The following is a 26,242-nucleotide window of genomic DNA, read 5'->3' as shown; positions in this document are numbered from 1 at the left end:
GAGGCTATGGGAAGCTATTGAATCATTTTGCATGCTATTAATAGCTATGTTCCACTTGGACAAATTTGTTAAGTGTTTCTCATTTTGAAAGCAAAAAAATGATTAATTCCTTTGACATCTCCTGTCAATCAAGCAACTTACTTCTTACAAAATGATGGGACTCTGGATTAGGCTCAGTTTTGGGATGTGGGAGGAGGGGACTAATTTGCATCCTCCTCCCCACCCTCCCAGACCCCCAGCTCCCCCAGAAAGAAAGTCAGTTGGCTGCCAACACACCTGGAGGAAGCTCATCCCACAGCCGTTACATGCTGACAATGGGCTCAGCAGTCCGATTGTGGGACCTCCGCTCAATCCTCAATGGGAGCAAGCCCCTCAACTCTCGCAGTCCAGGCAGCGCAGTGCCAGCGCCTGGTAAGTGGGGGCTGCTGGTACTGCAAGCAGGTGCATGGGGAAGGGAAGATGAATGCTGGAGCCAGGTAAGTTGGGTATTTTTGGTTGGTAATGGAGCCAAGGGATGGGGGTGGGGGGTTAGGGGTTGGATTTGGGGTGCTGGTGGAAAGGAACAAAAGAGGATTGATGTCTTGTGGAGAAATGTCAATGTGCATCTCTTGAATGATGTTCTGCTGATATTGGCACCCTACCCGCACCCGCACCCACCACGTGCAGTGCAGTTTGGGTGGGCGGGAAAGTAGTGGGCTGGGTACCCCTCATATTTTGCATGGCCCCACCCCCGCTGAAAACTCACCTGGTGTGGCCCATAAAATCCAACCCTATATGTGTTTAAATGTCTGAATATTCCCAAGTAGTGACAACTTTCTAACTTTGCACAAATCTGTAATGAAAAAATAGAATCTATCAGCATTGTGGCTGAAGTGAATCTTTCTGTTCAAGTGAAGAAATGGTTACAGGCCCTGAGGCTCAGTGTGTTAAACACCAATTTGCCCTGAGGTGTGGCAAATCAGTGTTTTAAATGCAGCGATGAAAATGATCAATGCCTGACACTAACCAAATCCCAGAATCCAAAATCTTGAAATTGTGTTGATTTGGATTTGACATGCACGACGGTTGATGCTGTACAAATTACTCGCAGGAAATGTACTTTCTCTTATTTGTGATAAATGGTTTATTGAAGTCGCACATCTCCCCCGAGAGCTGGCAGATCGACAATCCACACGATACTCTCACGTCGACAGCGACAGGAGAAAGGTCGTGAACAGCATCCCAACTCTCTTTGGTATATTTTTCTCCCTCCTGCTATTGTACACTTTCAGTGACTCGAATGAGGGTGTCTACCTCCATTCGAGAGCTCACGGCAAGGATGTGAGGCAAGACCAAACTGCGTCATGTCCTAATTCATGAGTTGCTGTTTGCCGATGACACTGCAATGCCGTCCCGCACTGACATTCACTCACAACAGTTTGCAGATCAGTTCTTCTCCCGGGCCGGCAGCAAGGCTGGACCGACAATCAGACTCAGAAAGATCAAAGTTCTGGGCCAGAACGTAGAGACTCCGCCTTCCACCCACATTGACAACTTCACTCTGAAGGTTGCCGACAACATTTCATCCCTCGATGCCGAAATCCGCACCAGGATTTCCACGGCCAAAGCTGTCATGGCAAAGCCTAGAGGCCGGGTGTCAACCAACAACAAACTAACTGAAAATACAAAGCTTTATGTGTACCAGGCTGGTGTTCTCAACCGCCTTCTTTACATTAATGAGCTGTGGCTCGAGACCGAAAAGCAGTTTACAGCTTCCACCTCCCCTTCCTCAGGTGAATGTTTGGCATCTCCTGGCAAGACAGAGTGTGGAATATGGAAGTACCCCAGCAGGCAGAGATTCCCGAATACATTTGCTCTCTTGAGTCAGTGACGACTCTGTTGGCTGGGTTATGTGAGCCAAGTGGGTGATGGTTACATCCTCAAAGTCATGAGACAGAATTCTCCGGTCGTTGGGATTCTCTTTTGTCGCCGGCAGTGCACGCCCGCCCACAGGTTTCGCAGCGGCTTTTAGCGTCTTCCATGGGAAATCCCATCGACAAGCGGTGGGAGAAGAAGAAACTTCAGCCAGCAGTGAATGCCGCTCAGTTGAGGAACACACGGCAGGGGGACCGGAGAATCCAGCCCCTGCTCTATCTATGGTGAGCTTATAATTAGCATGAAACCAACAGGTCGCCCTCGTCTGCGACACAAGGGATGTCTGCAAGCAAGACTTCAGGTTGACCGGGACAGGAGTCAATGGGTGGGCAGTCCTCGCTGCAGACCAGAGTGACTGAAGTCGAGCACTCAGGAAGGATGTGGAAAACGTAAAGGATAGTAAAAATGATCAGGTGGAGGTAAAGAGAGCCCAGCGGAGGATAAATGATCAGCCGACCTCGGACCAACGTAATTCAACTGTGTCAGCAATGGAAGGGAATGCTGCTCACAAATCAGACAAGACATGGCCCAATACAGAGATGACACACACCATGGTCGCTGCCAATTACTTCCAAAGATGACAATAACTATCATAGCAACATTTAAAGTCAACTCCTATTGCAGCCAAAATCTAAGTTTACAATCAGTTTAATTGAAATACAAAAGAAGGAAAGCAAAGCAAAAGAAAAATAAGAGTTCCCTGTGCTAATACTAATATTTGCATTTTGGGCTTCATACTTTGTTTATATTTGTTGAATTAAACAATGAATTCACCTTGCTGCCTTTCACACTGACTTGATGGTCAGAACTGGGATTGTCTCAGCCACGGACACAATTGGATGTAACTCAGCTTTCTTGTCTTTCGTTATGCATTCCCCCCCCCCCCCACTCTTTTCCCCTATTATTTCCCCTCTTTCCTTACCTTTGCTTCCCCCCTTTTTTCTCATTTTTCCTCTCTCCCACCTATGTCCCCCTTTCCCCCACTTCCACCCCTGCCACAACCTACCCTCTGATTTTAGTTTCACTGCTCTTTGGCACTTCACACCTTTTATCCATTCTGGGGACTGCCAGTAGCTCTCTTTTCCCTTGGTTTCTGTGGCTATAACTGATCTTTCATTCCCTCACCCTATAGTATTAATATCTCCCACTTTCTATGCCTTTTAGCTTTGACAAAGGATCACCTGGACTCGAAACGTTAGCTCTTTTCTCTCCTTACAGATGCTGTCAGACCTGCTGAGATTTTCCAGCATTTTCTCTTTTGGTTTCAGATTCCAGCATCCACAGTAATTTGCTTTTTTTCCAGTCATTTCTCTGGTATGCAGTCAGTCCTGTGCTTGTTTAGATGTGACAGGAACAAGTCATGTACACACACTACATCAAAATATTCTGCATAATAGAATTTGCTGTCACAATAGTAAACTTTATTTGGATAGTCAGACATTATTTTGTACAATGACTCCCAAGATGCATATCTGGATTCAGTACAGAATTGATCTGTGCCTTAGAAGGAAGGGTGTTGCATCTGCAATGCTAATCTCCTCTTGCTCACACAGTCAAGGACCATCTTTATTGTGCTAGTTATAGTGTTCAGACAAACACCCGTACATTTAGCAGTCCCTCGTGGTAAAGTGGTTTGCCTAATAGAGCCACTAATGGCTGCCCACGACACCTTGCTTTCACACTTCCAGGCTTTTTGCACAAGCTTTTACAACCCGCCTCTGGTACACATCCATGACTACAGATTAAAGCCAGCTTCTGATTCTGCACTGCCAGAAAGGCAGTCTGGCGATGACTAGCATGTGTCAAAGAATTCATCACCCACAATCTTTCAATGTGTACTTGTTAATGGACATGGGGGTTACAATGCAGAGCAGTGACTTGTGAAAACCAGAAGTTCTGTTTTATTCAATGAAAATGAAAAATGAAATGAAAATCACTTATTGTCACGAGTAGGCTTCAATGAAGTTACTGTGAAAAGCCCCTAGTCGCCACATTCCGGCGCCTGTCCGGGGAGGCTGGTACGGGAATCGAACCGTGCTGCTGGCCTGCTTGTTCTGCTTTAAAATCCAGCGATTAGCCCAGTGAGCTAAACCAGCCCCCATAGGAGTAGATGTCCTTTGGAGTTGTGCCTGAGTATCCTGGGAGGCAGTGCAGATGCATTGTGTTGAAGGCCTGAGCTAGACACCATAGCTACGATCACGCTAATAGATATATATATAAAATAACTTGAACTTGGGTAAAGGAGATTTAAGGGCAAACTATGAGAGGCCATCAACCATCAACAAAATTGTCAACTCTGTTTCTTTCTCCACCGATGCTGTCTGGGCTGCTGAATATTTCCCGTATTTTCTGTTTTAATGAAAATATTAGGAATGAGTTCAGTGGCGAAGGTAACAGCACGTAACTTCAGGAACTTACAAATTTGAACTGTGTTATGACAATCTGGATGAGGCACGATCAATTCTAGCCTCACAGACCCCGAAGTCCCAACATAAGTGAATTGACCAATAATTTATATTTTACAAAGGCCTTTAACCTTGACTGCTCCAATTAATTAGACACCAGTTTTATAAGTAAAACATCAACAAACTATTTATTGTTAAATAGAAGAAAAAATGAACATATGAAGAAATAATAAAATAATAGTCGACTGGACTACCTAATCCCAAGACCCCATCCCACCCTCTATCCAGACAAACACAAGACAGACACAAGGTAAGGGCTTTTGGGGATAAAAAGAAAAAGGGAATTAAAGGGTAGGTTTGAGATGAGTCTTCACTGCTGTAGTTGCAGCAGTCAGATTCAGGTTGGCGTAATTCCGTCCTTCGACCACCAGATGCTGTCTCACCTAAAAATTCCAGGTCAGTGCGATTCTGCCCTTCGGCCACCAGATGGTGCTGTACACAGGATGCTCAGATCAGTGCACTTCTGCCTTTCTACCACCAGAGGGACATTTTGCCTCCCTGTGAGATTAATACAGTTCAGATCCTGGAATTTAGCACTTTTTACTGGCCTGATTCCTGGTCAAAACTCTGCCGGCTTTATCACAAATGCTTCCACTTTAAGCTTCAATTCTTCAGCAGGTCCCAGCACCTGAGCTACATTTCGATGGTTACTGACCTTTGGGAAAACTTGCACTTTCACACTCATGATCTATTTCCCAGTTCTGATGTCTGTCTGGGCCCCTTTGAATAAGAAAGTCTTCACAGATTCGGCTAGAATCTCTCTTAGAATTGTCTGGTAGAGAGAGAGAGAGGAGTGAGAGGGAGTCTTCAGGCTTCTTGCTCGCTGGCTTTGCTCACAGAACTGAACAAAAGACGGCACTCTCCAGAAGACCTGCCTCTTCCCTGAAAGTTTCTGACTGGCTTCACTAACCACAGGCCCCGATAGGAGAAGGCTGGTAATTCCATACACACTGATCGGCTGCTTCCCAAGTCCATCAAACTACATCACAGGTTCTGCCACTGAGCCGAAAAGGGGATGTTTATGGACCAGCCCATCGGGGGGTGGGGGGGGGGGGGGGGGGAGGGGGGGATTGTTTCCAGTGTCCAAAGACTAAAATTTAAACAGAAATCCCAAAGTGTTGAGTAACTTTGCAGCAGCAAGCCTGCAGTATGTAGATCAGAACAGGCAGCAGAATGGGCATTAACAGGGAACACAGGACAGTATCCTAACAGCGGCGAGGAACATGGGTCAGACAAAAGCTTATTTAAAGTGGGAAATTATCTCTTAAAGAGAGGTTACTCTCACTACTTACTACTCCCAATGTCAAAGTTCTAGATGAAGAATATTCAATGAAATGACTTGCAGGCAAAGCCCCCAGGGTTGTCAGAAGTCTTCCTGGAGGTGGTTCTGGAAGAGGTGGGGGTGAGGAGCGTACTCCCATTCCCGAATTGCATTGTCAAATGTTCTGTCCCATTAGGCATAGAGAAGGAGTCCAGAGGTCACCAGTTTCAGGACTGTCACCGCTGAGAACTGGGGCTGGGGATTTTCTTTTATTTTACAAATTTAGAGTACCTAATTATTTTTTTTCCAATTGAGGGGCAATTTAGCGTGGCCAATCCACCTACCCTGCACATCTTTGGGTTGTGGGGGTGAGACCCACGCAGACCTGGGGAGAATGTGCAAACTCCGCACGGACAGTGACCCAGAGCTGGGATTCGAACCCGCGTCCTCGGCGCCGTGAGGCAGCAATGCTAACCACTGTGCCACCGTGCTGCCCCATAGGGCTGGGATGTTCCACTCCTGTCAAGGCGAGACCCGCCTTGAGGAAGGTGGTTATCCTGCTCAAAGTCCATTGACGTTCGGTGGGAGTGGACAGTTCCAGCGGTGGGCAGGGCCAGAAGATCCCAGCCCTAAACACAGGGCATGAATCATTTTTGTTACCTCACAAGAGTAGCTAGGCTGTGTACTCTGCTTTACTCATCTCTTCCTCTCTCTATAAGCCAACCTTTTTTCCCAAACTCCTTCCTCGCTCCCTCACTAATATATAAAAATTGACGTCAAAAGGCCACAGATTCACAGCCTTTCAGGGCGCCAGTAGGCAGCTGTTGTGAAGCTTGCATCTCCAGCTGCCGAAACGGCCCCCCCGCACTTCCAGGTCAGAGGTCGCGCATGCGTACGGCACCTGCCTCCGGTGGCCACGCCTTGCTTCATGGCGGACTCAGACCACAGACCTGGACCACAGAAATAGTGCCCCCAATCGGCTGCGTGCCCGACCTGGACCGACCGTACAAGGCTCAGTCCCGTATGAGGCCCCCCCTGTCCTCCAATTGGCCCGACCCCGACCATGGCGGCCGCGGACTGAGTCTGCAGGCACCTCGCGATTTTCTTGAATGGCTGGGACCACATTAGAAATACGCCGTCGAGGGCAGCACGGTGGCCTAGTGGCTAGCACAACCGCCTCACGGCGCTGAGGTCCCAGGTTCGATCCCGGCTCTGGGTCACTGTCCGTGTGGAGTTTGCACGTTCTCCCCGTGTCTGCGTGGGTTTCGCACAACCCAAAAATGTGCAGAGTAGGTGGATTGGCCACGCTAAATTGCCCCTTAATTGGAAAAAATAATTGGCTAATCTAAATTAAAAAAAAAAAAGAAATACGCCGTCGGGGCTTCGGCCCGTCCTGGGCGAAGAATATCAGGGCAGGTCTCTGGCAACGGCCGCAGGTGGTGAATGCGCGGCGCCGCTTTTCAGGGGCCGGACAGTCGAGGAACCGGTGCCGTCCCGATTCCATGCGTGAAACTGGATTCTTTGCCCCTGGATTTCAGCGTCGGGGTGCGGAGGATCCAGCCCTACATGTTGCCGCCAGGACTGAATAGCTTGTGATTCTCACTTCCGTCGGGAACTCTATTCTTAAAGCGAGTCAGGACATGCAAATAGGCGCGAAATCGGAGCAATTCCCGGCCCAGCGGATGTTCTAATCACTGAGGCCAGAGTTAGCGCCAAAGAGCCAAACCGCTCCACTAACCACACACCCACTGCAGCCATGAGGATGGCTCACCGAAGATCTGCCCCCATGGGTTCGGGTGTTCGAGGTGGACCCACAACTCCATGGCAGTGTGGGCCGGAGGGACACCCTCTTCCACAGAGTGGGCTGTAGACTCAGGCGAGCCCTCCTGAACAGCACCTGGATGAGGGTGGCAGAGGCAGAGGGGCAGGAAACCTGGGAGGGTTCCAACGGCTACGGTGCAGGCGTACCCTGGTTGGGGTGAACTCTGCTGATCCCGTTATTGTTCTGCAGTGGGACATCACTTCAGAGGAGTGCCAACAGCTGGCGGGCCCCTAATTGAGCCTGTCCACGCCCAGCTCCTTGATAAAACAGCTGGGGTATGAGGGTGTCCAGAGGGGCAGCCTGGGTGGGCTCCCAGATGACCAGAGCCCTTCTATGTCAAAGGACACAGGCAGCATTCAGCAGTGCAAGCAGCCTGGAGCCTGTAAGTAGCACCAAAGGAGTCCATGGACTGCACCAATGACACTCTGAGCAAGACCACCCTGATCCCGAGGGGGACATCCCGAGTCCACGGACATGGCACCAAGTCACTTATCGCTACTACCCCCGGCCCAGGCAGCCACCCCCAGCAAGCCCGGAATGTTTTGAGGGGTTTTCAATGTTTTCTTTGTCTCCCGCTCCCCCTCCGCAGCCATGGCGCCCAGGGCCTACTTAGAAATACTTGCACTAAAGGCAGCACGGTGGCACAGTGGTTAGCATTGCTGCCTCACGGTGCCGAGGTCCCAGGTTCGATCCCGGCTCTGGGTCACTGTCCGTGTGGAGTTTGCACATTCTCCCCGTGTCTGTGTGGATATCACCCCTACAAACCAAAGATGTGCAGAGTGAATTGGCCACACTAAAATTGCCCCTTAATTGGAAGAAATGAATTGGGTACTCTAAATTTATTTTTAAAAAAAGAAAGAAATACTTGCACTAATTTGTGCCACAAGACGCCTGCCGAAGAGTACAGCATGTTGTGTCCAAACCGCTAATGAGATTTAAATCTATGCAAATTACAGTATTTCACCAATCCACCAGCGCGGGGAACAAACATTGATATCGCTGCTAGCGAGGGACTAGAGCGGGCGTCAGGCGCAAACCTCGGTATTTTAATAAACATCGATTCTCCGCCCGATAGCGATTCACGCTTCCGATATTATGAAGTGGAGCATCCAGGCCATTATCTCGGAACTTTTAGTTTTCAGGGTTTAAAGCAGATTGGATGACGGAACCAAATGAATTGAACTAATTTTCAAACCGTGTTGCTGGTTCCACTGTTCCTCAATAGGATTTCACGTCAGTCAGTCACAGAAAGACTGCATTGTTTTTGATCAGTTCAAGTTTCACAGTCTCTGAAATGCAACTAACCCTAAAAAAAAATTCCCTCCTTCGATCTATCGGGTTAATTTTCCCTTACGTTGCAAAGTCTCAGGTTTACCAGCATTTTTACTGTTCGTTTGGGATTCGTTGCGGTGAAGGTGAAAATTGATCTGATTCAGCAAACAGCTCCTGCTCATTCCTGACCCGAATGTGCCGCAGGCAACGCCTGACCAGATAAACATTGCAGATGGCGGACATGTGAAAAAGTCCAAAGATGTGCGGGTTAGGTGGATTGGCCATGCTAAATTGCCCGTAGTGTCCTAAAAAGTAAGGTTAAGGGTGGGTGGGTTGTTGGGTTACGGGTATAGGGTGGATACGTGGGTTTGAGTAGGGTGATCATTTGCTTGGCACAACATCGAGGGCCGAAGGGCCTGTTCTGTGCTGTACTGTTCTATGTTCTAAGATGCTGGAATCGCTCAGCCGGCCTGGCAGCGTCCTTCGAGAGAGGGTAACATTTCAGGCCCACCATCTTGCGTCCAAATCTGTTGTTATTTTGAAGTGGATAAATATATTTGCATCATTTGGAATGCTGAGCGCCGTATTTCTATTGTAGACTTTGGTATTCCGGTAGAACGTAGGACACAAGAGGAGGGAGAAAGCCATTCGGCCCTTCGAGCCTGCTCTGCCATCCCGTGGATGCTCCGGTCGTGGTCTCAGCATCTCTTCCCTGCCTTCCCCTGAACAAATTCACTGATCCAGCCTCCACTGTTTTCTGGGAAAGGGAATTCCACAGACCAACGATCACCTGAAAAAAAAATCCTCATCTCCATATTAAAAGGGAGACCTTTTATTCCTAAACCATACCCCTCTCAATCTAGTCTCCCCACAAGACTAAACTTCCTCTCAGTATCCACCCTTGGCATCCAGCCTATCAAGTCCCCTCAGCATCTCCTATGTTTCAATAATATTGCTTCCCATTCTTTGAAACTCCAGTGGGCCCTGTGGTGTTCTTTGTGTTGCTTATTTCAGGATAGTTGGCATAGCGTTTACAAAGACCACAAACTAATTTGAACTTAAACAAAGCTATAAATTTATTAACACTACTAATTTGGATTCGACATGTACTCCTAAATAATACACAGTTGATTATTAACATATCATCTACACTCATCTGCAACTAATCTCAATACTATTATAAACTATGATTTGCTCTTACTCACACTCCACTCTCCACTTCAGTCTGTCTCTAGCTAACTCCTTCACTGCTCTCTTTCCCACAAGGCTGAGCATCAATGTCTTATATACTTGTAAATGTAGCTCCCTCTAGTGGTTATTCTAGACATTTCATTCACCCTTGCAGTTCTTTCAGTTATGGTAATACCACAGGCCCAACCTGTTCAACCTTTCTTCATAAAATAAGCCGTTCATCCCAGGAATGAGTTGAGTGAACCTTCTCTGGAATGCTTCCAACACAAGTATAGCTTTTTTCAAAAAAGGGAGACCAGAACTGCATCTACGATGCATCCGCCTTCATAATGATCCACCTTTTTAATGAAAGTTAGTAAACATGTACAAATGAGGCAGAGACTGTTAAGCAGGTTTCCAACATAATGTCGTTCCGTTATGACCAATGTTCTTAATATAAAGGAGAACAAAATACACATTTACAGACTGATCTGCTTTAAAATTTCATTTGAAAGAAAAGTTATTTTTCCAATTAAATTGTTTAGTCATAAGCAGCCAGAGAGCAAACTGCAGGGATCATTGTGAATTGGAGAATTCTAGTCTGACATTTTAAAACCTTAAAGCAAATGTCCTGGTAATTTATCTCAGTACTGCCTCTGGAACCTTGCGATATGTAAATTCACTGTCACATCCCCTTTATTACAGCAACGATAACACTTCGGAAAAGTTGTACATTGTATTTGCTGGAAAGCACTTTAGGATATCCTCGGATAATGGAAGATATACAAATGCATATGGACTTTTTTCAAGAGAATTTCTTGTTAATATTATCTGTGGTTGTGAGTTGGCTCCTGTAGTAGTTGGGCCCTTTAAGGGGCCATGTATCGGAAGGGTCATGTGGCCCCATCATCCAATGGGGAACAAGCGTGTGGATTTCGATGCAGAGTGTGGATTATGGCAGCCAGTTGTGATCCCGGTGCTGAGAATGAAGACGTTGATTATAGTGCTCTGTATATAGTCTGAATTCTTAATAAACCCGTTGTCAGTTAGCTAATTGGTCGGCAATTGCTGCATTTACCACAAGAAAAAAAAACAGTGACCCAGATTGCACCAAAGAAAGAATTTTGAGGGAAAGTTCAGTTGAAAGAGTTGCAGAGCAGGTCCAATCGAGCCCAGCCGGAAAAAGGAGAAAAAGGTAGTCATGCCTCTCTTCTTAAAATTAGAAGCTGCTCCAGAAGACTGGGTACAGTATGTAGAGCATTTGGAATATTATATCCATGCTAATAAAATGGAGGGGGAGGATACTAAGAAAGTTGAATAATTGACTGCACATGGGACCCAGACGTATAACTTGATCTGAAGTTTAACTTCCCTGAATACCCCCGACACTAAGGCATTTGCAGAGCTCATTGAGCTAGCAAAGGGGGTTTACCACCCTAAGCCCTCAGTGATATTATAAAGGTATGAATTTAACTCCCTGGGGAGAAGTCCTGGGGAGACCATTGCAGCCTTTAGACAAATCCCGGAGCGTTGGGAATTTGGGGCAGCATTGAAAGACATGTTAAGGGACCGATTAGAATGTGGTGTAAACAATGCTGCTATACAGAGAAAATTGTTAGCTGAGTCAGAGTTAACTTTTTAAAAAAGGCGTTGTAAATGACTTCAGCGATAGAGCCCGCTGAGAACGGTGCCCAAGAGCTGCAAAGTGAACAGCCAGGAGCCCACCAGTTAGGGCGGGACGCTGTGAGCAACATTGGCGGCTGGAATGGAGGCAATGCTTTAAGTTGAGGGAATAACGTAGAAGCCAGTAGAGCCGCAAAGTATAGAAGATTTAAACAACAGCCCAGGAATGATACAGAGTGCTATCGGTGTGGGGAAGGCACGCCTCAGAAATGTGTAGATTTAGAGAAGCAAAGTGCTTTGTGTGTGGAAGAAAAGGACACTTGAGTCACAAGTGTAAAAACAAGCAGGGCCTGCCCAGTCCCAGCAGAGTAAATAATTCAGCCGCAGTGCATAATATAGAGGATTGCCAGGCGGTGAATGTTTTGCCGCTGAATAATGTGAAAGCGGGCAAGGTAGCCCTCATCACAGTGGTGTTGTGAGTGAATGGCCAACCACTGAAGATGGACATAGGCAGCGCAGCAAATAATTACTTGTCTAATAGAGGCGCGTTGTTATCGAAGGTTAAACATATGATGCTGCATGAATAGCGAAATGAGAAAGCTTTGGAGGAAATGAAGACTTATCAGTTTAGGAAAGATGAGCTTAGTTACGAGGATGGTGCCTTCCTTTGGGGAACAAGAGTAGTCGTCCCCATTCCATGGCCTGGCATCGATGTGGATATAGAAAGGGTTGCGACACAATGCAGTGGCACCAGAAATTGTTTGCTGCAGCTCCCTTCCATCCCTGAGAATGGTGGGGCCGCCCACGGTTGAGAGTTCACGTGGGTTATGTTGGCCCCTTCATAGGCCTTTAGCGGGATTCTTTGTCTGCCGCACCCGTTTTCTGGCGCCGCACCCCCAGCGGCAGTGGGATCTTCCGTCCCGGCAGCCGGCCAATGGGATTTCCCATTGTGGGCACCCCCACCCCGTCGGGAAATCCGTGAGTGTGAGTGCGCTCGGCGAAATGGAGGATCCCGTTGACGGATAATCCGGCCCCATGATGTTTCTTTTTGTTAGTGGATGCCCATTCATAATGGCTGGCGGTATTTGAAATGAAGTCCAAACTGCGCCAATGTTTCGCCACCCACGGTGTACCCAAAGTCTCGGACAATTGAACAGCTTTCACAAGTGCAAAATTCCAGAAGTTTGTGACATTTAATGGATTAAGCATATTTGGGCTGCACTGTATCACCCCTTCTAAAATGGGTTGGCTGAACGCGCGGATCAGACGTTCAAGGCCGTTCTGAAGAAGCAATCACCTGCATCACGAGGAATCAAGGTAGAATGGTTCCTGTTAGCCTACAGAACCACCCCGTACTCCATGACTGGTCTAGCTCCAGCTGAGCTGGAGATGGATTGAACCTGGAAGTTCCAAATTTGGCGGGGAAGGTGGAGACAAGGCAGAGTTGCCAGAAAAGGAACCATGATTCAGTAAATATGGGAAAAGCATTTCAGATTGACAGTGGTGGCCAAGACAGGGCCACTGCCCTGTGAAGTGAAGGTTTTTGAAGAAACACATTGATTATTTGCAGAAACGGGAGCCCTCCCAAAGGCCAGTGATACTGCCTGATCCCACCGCACCAGCAAGTTGTGTTGTTGATTGTCCAAGGAGTGAAGAGGCTAATCAGCCAGAGGCAGGTCAAAGTGCGTTTGCTAAACTATGTTACAAATTGTTCATTAATGCTCATGTTTTGAAAGTTGTACCAGCTATCAATGTATTATGTAATAAGGGACTTAAAGGGGGTGGGATGTAGTAACTAGCCCTTTTAAGGGATAGATCGGAAGGGTCATGTGACCCGATCGCCAATGGGGATCAAGCGTAGTGGATGTTGGTGCAGAGTGCGAGCTTTTACAGTCAGTGGTGATCTTAGTGCTGTGAATAAAGACATCAATTATAGTGAATTATATACGTTTTGTTTGCTAATAAACTCATCATTGTTAGTTAGCTCACTGGTGGTCGCCAGCTGTTGCATTTACTACAGCTCCTCACCATCAACAACACACAACTTCCTCGAGTTGGCCAAGTACTCCCACTTGCATACCACTTCGGTGGATAACAACTTCTGAAGAATTATTATGACTCCTGGTTGTGGAAAGTAGTAAGGGCGTGGAATGCCCTGCCTGCAACAGTAGTGGACTCGCCAACACTAAACGCATTCAAATGGTCATTGGATAGACATATGGACGATAAGGGAATAGTGTAGATGGGCTTTCGAGGGGTTTCACAGGTCGGCGCAACATCGAGGGCCAAAGGTCCTGTACTGCGCCGTAATGTTCTATGTTCTAAGTATAATAATCATACCCCACAAAGCAAAACCCCTGGCTCACATCTGCATGTTGAAACACCTCGTAAATGACACGAGGTTCTGTCCTTTCTTGGACAGATTTCACATTTGTTTGGAACTCACCACAGCCTGCATGTGGACAGATGATCGGTGCGTGTTTCTGGAGGGGTGGCAATGGCATTGTGATATTGTCACTGGACTGGTGATCCAGTGCATTGCCCTTGGAACCTGGGTACGAATTCCACCATGGCGGGTGGTGACATTTGGATTCAATAAAAATCTGACGATTGTCTTATAAACCCATCTGATTCGCTAATGGCCCTGAGGGAAGAAAATCCACAGTCTTACCCAGTCTGGCGTACGCGTGACTCCATTCCCACAGCAATGTGGTTAACTCTGAAATGTCACTTAGTTGAAGGGCAGTTAGTGATGGGCAATAAATGCTGGCCCAGCCAGCGGTGCCCATATCCATTGGGTACTTACAGCATCACAAAAAGAGTAAATTGCAAGAAATTAAATAGCATTGCCATCAAAATACAAAACGCAGCAGCAGCTATTTGTCATGCTTATTATTTGTACCTCAACCTGTTTAAAAAAAAAAGCCCTGCCTGTGCTTCGTAAAACGAGCTGAGGTGAAAATATAGCACGTTAATGTCCGAGTTGTTAAATATGGTGTATTGGTTTATTCCATTGAAAGTGAAACTCCATCATGTCGAAAACTGTGGAGTAATTGTCGTCCTGCTGCAATAATGCTGTCACTGGGCTGATCAAAGAATTTACTGTTGGCACTCTAATACCCAATAGGAACAGTGCACCTCAGCGTAACTTATGACTGAAACAGGGGTGGTATTAACCATCACCCAAACCAGCAATTCTTTACTTTGCCTCTGATAGCCTTTGTTAAAATACACTGATATTTATTGCCCTATCCCGCCATTATTTTAAATGGTTTTTTTTTCAAGCAATGTTTTCCATGATATGACTTGGCACAGCCCCAAAGTAACTTGATCACAATGTTATTATTGTACAAGAATCCACTGTTTACATCAACATTTTCTCTCGGCTCCCCAAAATGAAGCAAAATGACATACAGCCTGACAGATCATTCCCAGCAGACACCATTTGGCAGCAACTTGAGCGATTTAAGTACTAAACCTTCCTCCCACAAGTCCCAAAAGACGTGCTCGTTAGCTGAATTGGACATTCTGAATTCTCCCTCTGTGTACCCGAGCAGGAAGGAGCAGTGGTTAGCACTGCTGTCAACGGGCTGAGGACCCTGGCTCGATCTCGGCCCCGGGTCACTGTCCGTGTGGAGTTTGCACATTCTCCCCGTGTCTGCGTGGGTCTCACCCCACAACCCAAAGATATGCAGGTTAGGTGGATTGGCCACGCCAAATCGCCCCTTAATTGGAAAAAAATAATTGGGTGCTCTTCAATGTCTTTAAAAAGTGTACCCGAGCAGGCGTCGGAGTGTGGCGAAGAGGGAATTTTCACAGTAATTTCATTGCTGTGTTAACGTAGCCTACTCGTGACAATGAAGGTTATTATAAACATAAACTTAATATTAACAACATTGAAGATCCCCAAAAAGTACAAGAGAGAAATAATTGTCTCGTAGGTTTTCTATGGAAAGACTTATTTTTTGTGTCTTTTGTTTGTTTGATGCAGGTAAATAGTGAGTGGGAGACCCAAACAAAACAGTGTGAAACAGTAGAAGCAGACGGGACACAAGAAAAATGGGTGGGCTGGACTTTCTACGACGTTGTATGTTTTATTCAGGGCAAGATATCTGAAAACAGCCACTGTCGCTGGGTCAACATCCTGGAACTCCCTCCCTAACAGCACTTTGGGTGTACCTGCACCACATGGCCAACAGCGGTTCAGGAAGGTAGCAAACCACCACCTTCTCATGGGCAATTAAGAATGGGCAATCAATTCTAAATCTAGCTGGCGACTCTCACGTGCCGTGAATGAATTTGAAAAGCAAATTGGAGTTTCAGCAATCTTTCGCGCCAATTTAAAAAAAAAACACTTTGTGGTGGAAGCCAGCCCCACCCGGAAACCTGGCCATGTTCCAGATCAAATGAGTCACTATTCCTGCCGGTAGCACTTGTTTACCCAACTCCAAGGAGGCTCGTAAAATGAAACTTCTGTTTTGGTGGAAAGAACACATATTGGGATACTTCAAAACACTTTGAATCTGTTGTATGATTTGCTCATAAACGGACAGCTATTTACCGATGAAACGAACAAATGGTTGTGGAGAGAATCTATTTTTTATTTTCAGTTTTTCAGGGTGGATTTTGGCACAAATGCTTAAGTTTTGTGAGGATTGCTAGTATTAATCAAACTTCATCAGGCACCATTCTTAAATATACGAACAAATATTTGGTTAAGCAAATGCGTTGCTTGATTGCACTGGTTCTTGATGGATTTTACATTCAGCAACATGCAAATATGCGTCTGAGCGAAAACAAGAGAGAGAAAAGAAAATCAGCTGCGGGAATCGGCGGGGCGGGCAGAAAAGGCGCAGTGGGGTGGCGGGAACCACTCCAGCGTCGTGCCGCGCCGAAGGTGCTAGGATGGCGCCAGAGTGGTTTGCGCCCCGCTGGCCGGCGTGGAAGGCCTTTGGCGTTGCGCCACCCGGGGCCGAAGGGACTCCGCCGGGCGGCGCGGGTCCGTGCATGCGCTGGAGGGTCAGCATCTTCTGATGTCATCCCCGCGCATGCGCAGGGGGATTCACCTCCGCACCAGCCATTGCGGAGGCATACACGGCCGGCGCGTAGGAATAGAGTGCCCCCACGGCCGAAGCCCGCCTGCGGATCAGTGGGCCCCGACCGCGGGCCAGGCCACCGTGGGGGCACCTCCCGGGGCCAGATCCCCCTGCGACCCCCCAAGAATCCCGGAGCCCGCCCGCGCCATCAGATCCCGCCGGTACGGGACCAACTCCAATTTACACAGGCGGGACCGGCTTAGAATGGGCGGGACTTCAGCCAATTGCGGGCTGGAGAATTCGGACAGCCCGGGGCCCATTGAGTCGCGCCAGACTCTGCCATTCTCCGAGGCGGGCGGCGCAACTCACGCGAAGCCGGTTTATGGGGGGCGGGAGAATTTGGAGGACGGTGGGGGCGGGATTCACGCCGACCCCCGGCGATTCTCCCACCCGGCGGGGAGTCGGAGAATCAGGTCTCAAAATGAGCACAATTTTCAGTGTCATTTGTGGTTTGACAGCCAATTGCATCCGACACAGATTCCACATAAATGATGCAGAATCTGCCTGGGTTGAGTGAAGAAACATCAAGGGGCAAAGAACATTCATATAGGGTGGTATACAGACCACCAAATTGCAGTGGTAATGTTGGAATTAGCATCGGACAGGAAATCAGAGACGCATGTGTTAAAGGCACATCTGTGATTATGGATGACTTTAATCTGCATATGGATTGGGTGGCTCAAATTAGTCACAGGACAATAGAGGAGGAATTTCTGAAGTGTATATGGAATGGTTTTCTGGACCAGTATGTTCAGGAAACAATAGCGGATCAGGCCATCTTGGACTGGGCATTGTGCGATGAGAAAGAATTGCCAATTTAGTTGTGAGAAAACACCTTGGGATAAGTGATCGTAATATGGTAGAATTCTTTCTCGAGGTGAATAGTTGTTCTGAGACCAGGGTCCTGAACCTCAATAAAGGTAACTGCAATGGCATGAGGAATGAGCTGATAATGACAGACTGGGAAACATTACTGAAAGGAAGGACAGTGGACAGGCAATGGCAGGTATTCAAGGAACGAATAAGTGAACTCAAAAAGTTGTTTTATTCCTATTTGGCGCAAGAGTAGAAAGGGAACCGTGGCCAATCCATGGCTTACAAGGGAAATTAGAGATAGTATTAGATTCAAAGAAGAGGCATACAAATTAGCACGAAAAAGCAATAGACCCATTGATGGTCATTTTCAAAAATTATTTGGACTGAAATGGGTAGCTAATGTAACCCCGCTATTCAAAAAGGGAGGTCGAAAGGAAACAAGGAATTATAGACCAGTGAGCTTAACGCGGTAGTCGGGAAGTTGCTGGTGTCCATTATCAAGGATTTCATGATGTGGAGATGCCGGCGTTGGACTGGGGTGAGCACAGTAAGAAGTCTTACAACACCAGGTTAAAGTCCAACAGGTTTGTTTCAAACACTAGCTTTCGGAGCACTGCTCCTTCCTCAGATGAATGAAGAGGTATGTTCCAGAAATATCAATATAGACAAACGCAAAGATGCCAGACAATGCTTAGAATGTGAGCATTAGCAGGTGATTAAGTCGTTACAGATCCAGAGATAGGGATAACCCCAGGTTAAAAAAGTGTGTATTGTGTCAAGCCAGGTTAGTCGGGAGGATTTCGCAAGCCCAGGCCAGATGGTGGGGGATGAATGTAATGCGACATGAATCCCAGGTCCCGGTTGAGGCCGCACTCATGTGTGCAGAACTTGGCTATAGGTTTCTGCTCGACGATTCTGCGTTGTCACGCGTCCTGAAGGCCGCCTTGGAGAATGCTTACCCGGAGATCAGAGGCTGAATGTCCTTGACTGCTGAAGTGTTCCCCGACTGGAAGGGAACACTCCTGCCTGGTGATTGTCGCGCGATGTCTGTTCATTCGTTGTCAAAAGGATTTCATAGCACGGCATTTGAAAAGCAGTGGTGTAATCAGACAAGGTTACCATGGATTTACGAAAGGAAAATCCTCCTTTACAAATCTATTGGAATTCTTTGAAGATGTAACTAATAGAGTTGATCAAATAGAACCGGTGGATGTGGTCTATTTAGACTTTTAGAATTCTTTTGACAAGGTCTCAAGTAGCAGATTAATCTATAAAATTAAAGTGCATGGGATTATGGGTAGCATTTTGAGATGGATAGAAAGCTGGTTAGCAGCCAGGAAGCAAAAAGTTGGAATATATGTGTCTTTCTCTCATTGGCAGGCAGTGATTAGTGGGGTACCAGAGAGATCTGTGCTGGGACCACAAATGTTCACATTATATATTAATGATTTGGACGAGAGAACTAAATGTATTGCCTCCAAATTTACTGATGATACAAAGTTGGGTGGGAGGGTGAGCTGTGAGGAGGATGCAGAGATGCTTCAGCGGGATTTGGACAGGCTGAGTGAGTGGGCACATGCATGTCAGATGCAGCATCATGTGGATAAATGTGAGGTTATCCGCTTCGGAAGCAAAAATAGGAAAGCAGATTATTATTGGAATGGGAGTAAATTGAGAGAAGTGGATACTCAGCGAGACCTTGGTGTCTTCGAGCATCAATCGCTGAAATTTAAGCGCACAGGTGCAGCAGGCAGTAAAGAAGACAAATGGTATGTTGGCCTTCTTAGCGAGAGAATTTGAGTTCAGGAATAGAGATGCTGTACTGCAATTGTATAGGGCATTGGTGAGGCCACCTCTGCAGTTTTGGTGCCCTTATCTGAGGAAGGACGTTCTTGAAAGGGATGCGGGACTGGGTTGTGAGGAGAGACTCAGTCGGTTGGGGCGATATTCATTGGAGTTTAGAACGGTGAGAGAACTCATAGAAACTTACAAAATTCTAACAGGATTGGACAGGATAGAATCAGAAAGAATGTTCCCGATGGTGGGGGAGTCCAGAACTAGGGGTCATAGTTTGAGGATAAGGGGTAAACCTTTTAGGACTGAGGTGAGGAGAAATTTCTTCATGCAAAGAGTGGAATTCGGTACCACAGAAAGTAGGTGAGGCCAAAACATTGTGTAATATCAAGAAGGACTTAGGTGTTGGGGCTAAAGGGACCAAGAGATGTGGGGGGAAGGTGGTATCAGTGTATTGAACTTGAAGATCAGCCATGATCATAATGAATGAAGGTGCAGGCTTGAAGGGCTGAATGGCCTCCTCCTGCTTCTATTTTCTATGTCTCTATCTTTCTATATACCCACCTATAGACCAGAACAGAAACTGAAATCGACAGCTGACTCTGAAGGTACCTTGTAAAGCAATAGTCGGTTTGAGCAAAATAGGCTGCAAAGGAAATAAAATAAATAAACCTTGTAAAATAATGTTTGTATTTTTGGGAGCGAAAAACAACTCATGTGTCAAGGCACGATTTGAATGCAACAATCTATACTGAGGGAGGAGATAGAAATTATAGCACCTGCTTTTATTGTTCATGATGTCACCTGAATTAATCATTTGCAATATTTCCTTGTATCTCTCCCAGGAGGTTTATTCTGCTCTGTGCAGAACACTTCAAAGCCAGCAACTAACTCTATTTTCAAAAGAATGTAATTAGACCATGAATCCTTGTCTCCAAACTCAATTAATCTGGGGAAATGTGACATCTCCGAGTTAATGAGTTAATAGGATATTGTATGTATAACTACCAGAGCCAGTGGCAAAAAGGGCAGAGTTGGCCTCCGATATTTTCAAACTGGAAATTGACCACATTTGCAGATGCTACCAAGCTGAAACACCCTGGGCATTGGGTTTCGAGAGGTGGGGTTGAGGGCTGGGGGTAGCAGGGAAGTGAATTATGTGAGACGTAAAAAGAAATGACCTGTAACTGGGTTTCAAAATCCTAATTATTGGTGAACAACCATGCTAGCCCTGAAAAAATAATTTTATATTTGTAGAAAGTTATTTTTTTCCTTTGCAATTAAAAACACTTCACATAGATTTTTTTAAGTAATACTAAAACAGATCAAGTTGGTTTATAAAAATTCAACTTCTATGTTAATACCATGTCCACATCTCATTTTTATAATTGCATACTCCCTCTAAAATGATTTGAAAGTGAAGGATCATCAATGTTTTCAATTCCTGGTTTGCTGTCTATGAGAATGCTTCAACAGGATTGGTTGCTTGGCCTGGTTGATGACATCACTGTTGTTGGAGATCCCCTTTAGTTGGTGCCAGAATTGATTGATTGCTTGATTTGATTTATTGTCACATGTACCGGAGTACAGTGAAAAGTATTTTTCTGCGGCCGAGGGAACGTACACAGTACGAACATAGTAGACAAAAAGAATAATCAACAGAGCTCATTGACAAATGGTACATCGACGAACAGTGATTGGTTACAGTGCAGAACAAGGGCCAACCAAAACAAATACATGAGCAAGAGCAGCATAGGACGTTGTGAATAATGTTCTTACAGGGAACAGATCAGTCCAAGGGGGAATCGTTGAGGAGTCTTGTAGTTGTGGGGAAGAAGCTGTTCATATGTCTGGAATGACATTAATGTCGGCAAAGGTGAAAGCGAAGCTCAAGCAATCGCTTAATCTTTTGAGGCAGTTTTGTATTTACAACAACATGTACCACAATAAGTTAAACCTCCCACTCCCACTCTTCCACTTCAGTCCTTAGCAGATGACGCAAATCCTGCACTGGGCAGGCAACATAGCCGCCTGGACTCTCCCTATTTGCTGCAGAGTACAATGTCAATCCCTTTCACTAGAGTGTCCCCTACTATGACTACATTCCTGTTGGCTCCCTCCGTTTGAATGGCTGCCTGTACCATGGTGCCACGGTGAGTCTGTTCATCCAACTTACAGACCTCGCTTTTATCCAGCACCCCACCTAAACCTCAGCCCCATGCTAGAAAGAAATGTAACCTTCTCTCAGTCTACCCCCAGTTCTACCTTGTATGCTGCAAGTCAGTCTATGGTTCCGGTATTGTTTTCAATGCTCATAATTGCTGTTATTGAGGCTGTCAATGCTGCCTTGTTTGGGAAATGGTTAAGGCTTCACAGCACGGTAGCACAGTGGTTAGCACATTCGCTTCACAGTTCCAGGGTCCCAGGTTCGATTCCCGGCTTGGGTCACTGTCTGTGCGAAGTCTGCACATTCTCCCCGTGTGTGCGTGGGTTTCCTCCGGGTGCTCCGGTTTCCTCCCACAGTCCAAAAGGTGTGCAGGTTAGGTGGATTGGCGATGCTAAATTGCCCTTAGTGTCCAAAAAAAGGTTAACTAGGGTAACTGAGTTACGGGAATAGGGTCGATGCAGACTCGATGGGCCAAATGGCCTCCTTCTGCACTGTAAATTCTATGATTCTACGATTCACACCTGACCAAGTTGTTGTGCACGGCAGAGTGGAGGATTGTGGCTTGACTGATGTGGTTCAGTTTCTCCCAAGTGCCTTTCACCTTCTACCACATTACATTGAACGTGTAGGAATATCTCACACTGGCTGACACAGAAGCATCCTTTAAATAGCACTGAACACTTTTGATTCTACCAGCACTGCTTGTGCTCATCAGTAGTAAAAAGCATTGCCCTTCAAAGTAATAGGTTTTAACTTTAGTTTTAATGAATGCAAATACCATTTTTTGGGCAGAAATCCTCTGAACATTAGCAGGTAGTATGAGGACAATAATTTGAGCATGCTGTATTACTCGGTGTCCTGTTTAATTGCCATGATTTGGAGATGCTGGCGTTGGACTGAGGTGAGCACAGTAAGAAGTCTTACAACACCAGGTTAAAGTCCAACATGTTTGTTTCAAACACTAGCTTTCGGAGCTCTGCGGATTCACCTGAGGAAGGAGCAGTGCTCCAAAAGCTAGTGTTTGAAACAAACATGTTGGACTTTAACCTGGTGTTGTAAGACTTCTTACTGTTTAATTGCAATTATGAAAATTCTTAGCCAAGACAACTAGATTTTTCAAGTATTTTCAGCGCGGAGTGCTCTGGAAAACATGAAAGAAAAATGCTGAAACCTTGCGCCCACAGAGCTACTTTGAAAATCATCAAAGCATCTGTGATTCTCTGTCTCTTTCAGGTATGAACACAAGTATCAGTGGTATTATCAAGGAACCGCCATTAACGCCTTCCAGAAGAAGTTTGCCCTGTTTGGCACAGAGTCAGACTCTGCCAATCAACCTGAACAGACAGTCTTCACAACAGCCTTCAAGCCAGAAGCAGACGCTAAGCGCAGGACCATCTTCCACAAAACTATCTTATGAGAAAGGTCAGTGGTTCCAAAAAATGCTCTCCATTAGAATGATGAATGGTTCTTCCAAATCCAAACTACTCTTTGATATAACAACACCACAATTAAAGCAATGGTTTTATTACATTGCAAGAGTATGGCAAAGCTTTTCGATCAGTTGGCCAATTAAAATGAAAATCCCACATCTCTTTATTGTCTTGCCTGTCAACAGGACATTCCAAGATGCTCCAGAACTATTTTTAAAATATGGTCATTGATTTTTTTTTGGGAGTCAATTTAGTGCGTTCTTATGTCGAATAAATGCTGTCACATACCTGCATCTAAAAACAATTCAAAGTAAAAGAGGGGGAGGGGTGGCATTGTTAGTCAAGGACAGTATTACGGTGGCAGAAAGGACGTTTGATGAGGATTCGTCTACTGAGGTAGTATGGGCTGAGGTTAGAAACAGGACAGGAGACACCACCCTGTTGGGAATTTTCTATAGGCCTCTGAAAAGTTCCAGAGATGTAGAGGAAAGGATTGCAAAGATGATTCTGGATAGGAGCGAAAGTAACAGGGTAGTTGTTATGGGGGACTTTAACTTTCCAAATATTGACTGGAAACGCTATAGTTTGAGTACTTTAGATGGGTCCGTTTTTGTCCAATGTGTGCAGGAGGGTTTCCTGACACAGTATGTAGATAGGCCAACGAGAGGCGAGGCCACATTGGATTTGGTATTGGGTGATGAACCAGGGCACGTGTTAGATTTGGAGGTAGGTGAGCACTTTGGTGATAGTGACCACAATTCCATTACGTTTACTTCAGCGATGGAAAGGGATAGGTATATACCGCAGGGCAAGAGTTATAGCTGGGGGAAAGGCAATTATGATGCGATTAGGCAAGACTTAGGATGCATAGGGTGGGGAGGGAAACTGCAGGGGATGGGCACAATTGAAATGTGGAGCTTGTTCAAGGAACAGCTACTGCGTGTCCTTGATAAGTATGTACTTGTCAGGCAGCGAGGAAGTGGTCGAGCGAGGGAACAGTGGTTTACTAATGTAGTTAAATCACTTGTCAAGAGGAAAAAGGAGGCTTATGTAAAAATGAAACGTGAAGGTTCAGTTAGGGCACTCAAGAGTTACAAGTTAGCTAGGAAGGACCTAAAGAGAGAGATAAGAAGAGCCAGGAGGGGACATGAGAAGTCTTTGGCAGGTAGGATCAAGGATAACCCTAAAGCTTTCTATATGTATGTCATGAATAAAAGAATGACTAGGTTAAGAGTAGGGCCAGTCAAGGACAGTAGTGGGAAGTTGTGTGTGGAGTCCGAGGAGATAGGAGAGGTGCTAATTGAATATTTTTCGTCAGTATTCACACAGGAAAAAGAAAATGTTGTCGAGGCGAATACTGAGATACAGGCTACTAGACTAGAAAGGCTTGAGGTTCATAAGGAGGAGGTGTTAGCAATTCTGGAAAGTGTGAAAAGAGATAAGTCCCCTGGGCCGGATGGGATTTACCCCACGATTCTCTGGGAAGTTAGCGAGGAGATTGCTGAGCCTTTGGCTTTGATCTTTATGTCATCATTGTCGACAGGAATAGTGCCGGAAGACTGGAGGATAGCAAATGTTGTCCCCTTGTTCAAGAAGGGGAGTAGAGACAACCCTGGTAACTGTAGACCAGTGAGCTTTACTTCTGTTATGTGCAAAGTCTTGGAAAGGTTTATGAGAGATAGGATTTATAATCACCAGGAAAGGAATAATTTGATTAGCGATTGTCAACACGGTTTTGTGAAGGGTAGGCCATGCCTCACAAACCTTAATGAGTTCTTTGAGAAGGTGACCAAACAGATGGATGAGGGTAAAGCAGTTGATGTGGTGTATATGGATTTCAGTAAAGTGTTTGATAAGGTTCCCCATGGTAGTCTATTGCAGAAAATATGGAGGCATGGGATTCAGAGTGATTTAGCAGTTTGGATCAGAAATTGGCTAGCTGAAAGAAGACAAAGGGTGGTGGTTGATGGGAAATGTTCAGCCTGGAGTTCAGTTACTAGTGGTGTACCACAAGGATCTGTTTTGGGGTCACTGCTGTTTGTCATTTTTATAAATGACCTGGAGGAGGGCGTAGAAGGATGGGTGAGTAAATTTGCAGATGACACGAATGTCGGTGGAGTTGTGGACAGAGCGGAAGAATGTTGCAAGTTACAGAGGGACATAGATAAGCTGCAGAGCTGGGCTGAGAGGTGGCAAATGGAGTTTAATGCAGAAAAGTGTGAGGTGATTCCATTTGGAAGGAATAACAGGAAGACAGAGTACTGGGCGAATGGTAAGATTCTTGGTAGTGTGGATGAGCAGAGAGATCTCGGTGTCCATATACATAGATCCCTGAAAGTTGCCACCCAGATTTATAGGGTTGTTAAGAAGGCGTAAGGTGTGTTAGCTTTTATTGGTAGAGGGATTGAGTTTCGGAGCCATGAGGTCATGTTGCAGTTGTACAAAACTCTGGTGCTGCCGCATTTGGAGTATTGCATGGAGTTCTGGACGCCGCATTACAGGAAGGATGTGGAAGCATTGGAAAGGGTGCAGAGGAGATTTACCAGGATGTTGCCTGGTATGGAGGGAAAATCTTATGAGGAAAGGCTGAGGGACTTGAGGCTGTTTTCGTTAGAGAGAAGAAGGTTAAGAGGTGACTTAATTGAGGCATACAAGATGATCAGAGGATTAGATAGGGTGGACAGTGAGAACCTTTTTCCTCGGATGATGATGTCCAGCACGGGGGGACATAGCTTTAAATTGAGGGGAGATAGATATAGGACAGATGTCAGAGGTAAGTTCTTTACTCAGAGAGTAGTAAGGGCGTGGAATGCCCTGCCTGCAACAGTAGTAGACTCGCCAACATTAAGGGCATTTAAATGGTCATTGGATAAACATATGGATGATAAGGGAATAGTGTAGATGGGCTTTAGATTGGTTTCACAGGTCGGCGTAACATCGAGGGCCGAAGGGCCTGTACTGCGCTGTAATGTTCTATGTTCTATGTTCTATTTGGATTGATATACCATCAGCCTGGAGTGTTGACCCAAGCTACAGTACCTCCATCCCTGTAGATCTATTTGGGGTCTGCAACATACGGCATACGCTATCTCTGGCTCTTTATGAGCTTTTCTGCTTTTTCCAGACCTTCCCATTTGAGTGCAAAGGAGCAGAAGACCAGACAGACCTTTTCTCTCAGTCCCAATAGTTATCTATGCAATGATTGTACAGGAAAATGAAGCCATCTGTGCATTTCTAACCTTCTGTTTCACCTGTACGTTCATACCAGCTGTTGGAGCAATGGGCGGGATTCCCAAGTCACCGCCGCTCTCAGCGATCAGCCAGACAATCAGCGTTTTTGACGAAATCGGGGGCGGCGCCGCCTTCACGATGCTCCGCCCCTTGCAAAGTGGCATACTCTAGGAGTGCGGCG

At 46.1% G+C, this 26,242-nt stretch overlaps 1 protein-coding gene across 1 annotated transcript in view; it reads left to right on the top strand.

The window, feature by feature from the left end:
- The first annotated feature begins 292 nt into the window (after positions 1 to 292).
- ano3 (anoctamin 3) overlaps positions 293 to 26,242 on the top strand; it is a 313,721-nt gene continuing 287,771 nt past the window's right edge. Inside the window, exons 1-2 of the mRNA XM_038808322.1 lie at positions 293 to 411; positions 22,634 to 22,822. Of these exons, the coding sequence (XP_038664250.1) occupies positions 306 to 411; positions 22,634 to 22,822 (295 nt within the window). The 5' untranslated portion in view covers positions 293 to 305. The remainder of the gene's footprint in view (positions 412 to 22,633; positions 22,823 to 26,242) is intronic.

The sequence above is a fragment of the Scyliorhinus canicula genome, chromosome 9, assembly GCF_902713615.1.
Source record: "Scyliorhinus canicula chromosome 9, sScyCan1.1, whole genome shotgun sequence".
Classification (NCBI taxonomy): domain Eukaryota; kingdom Metazoa; phylum Chordata; class Chondrichthyes; order Carcharhiniformes; family Scyliorhinidae; genus Scyliorhinus; species Scyliorhinus canicula.
Note: the sequence above shows the minus strand (reverse complement) of the source record. Positions and strands in the feature narration are given on the sequence as shown.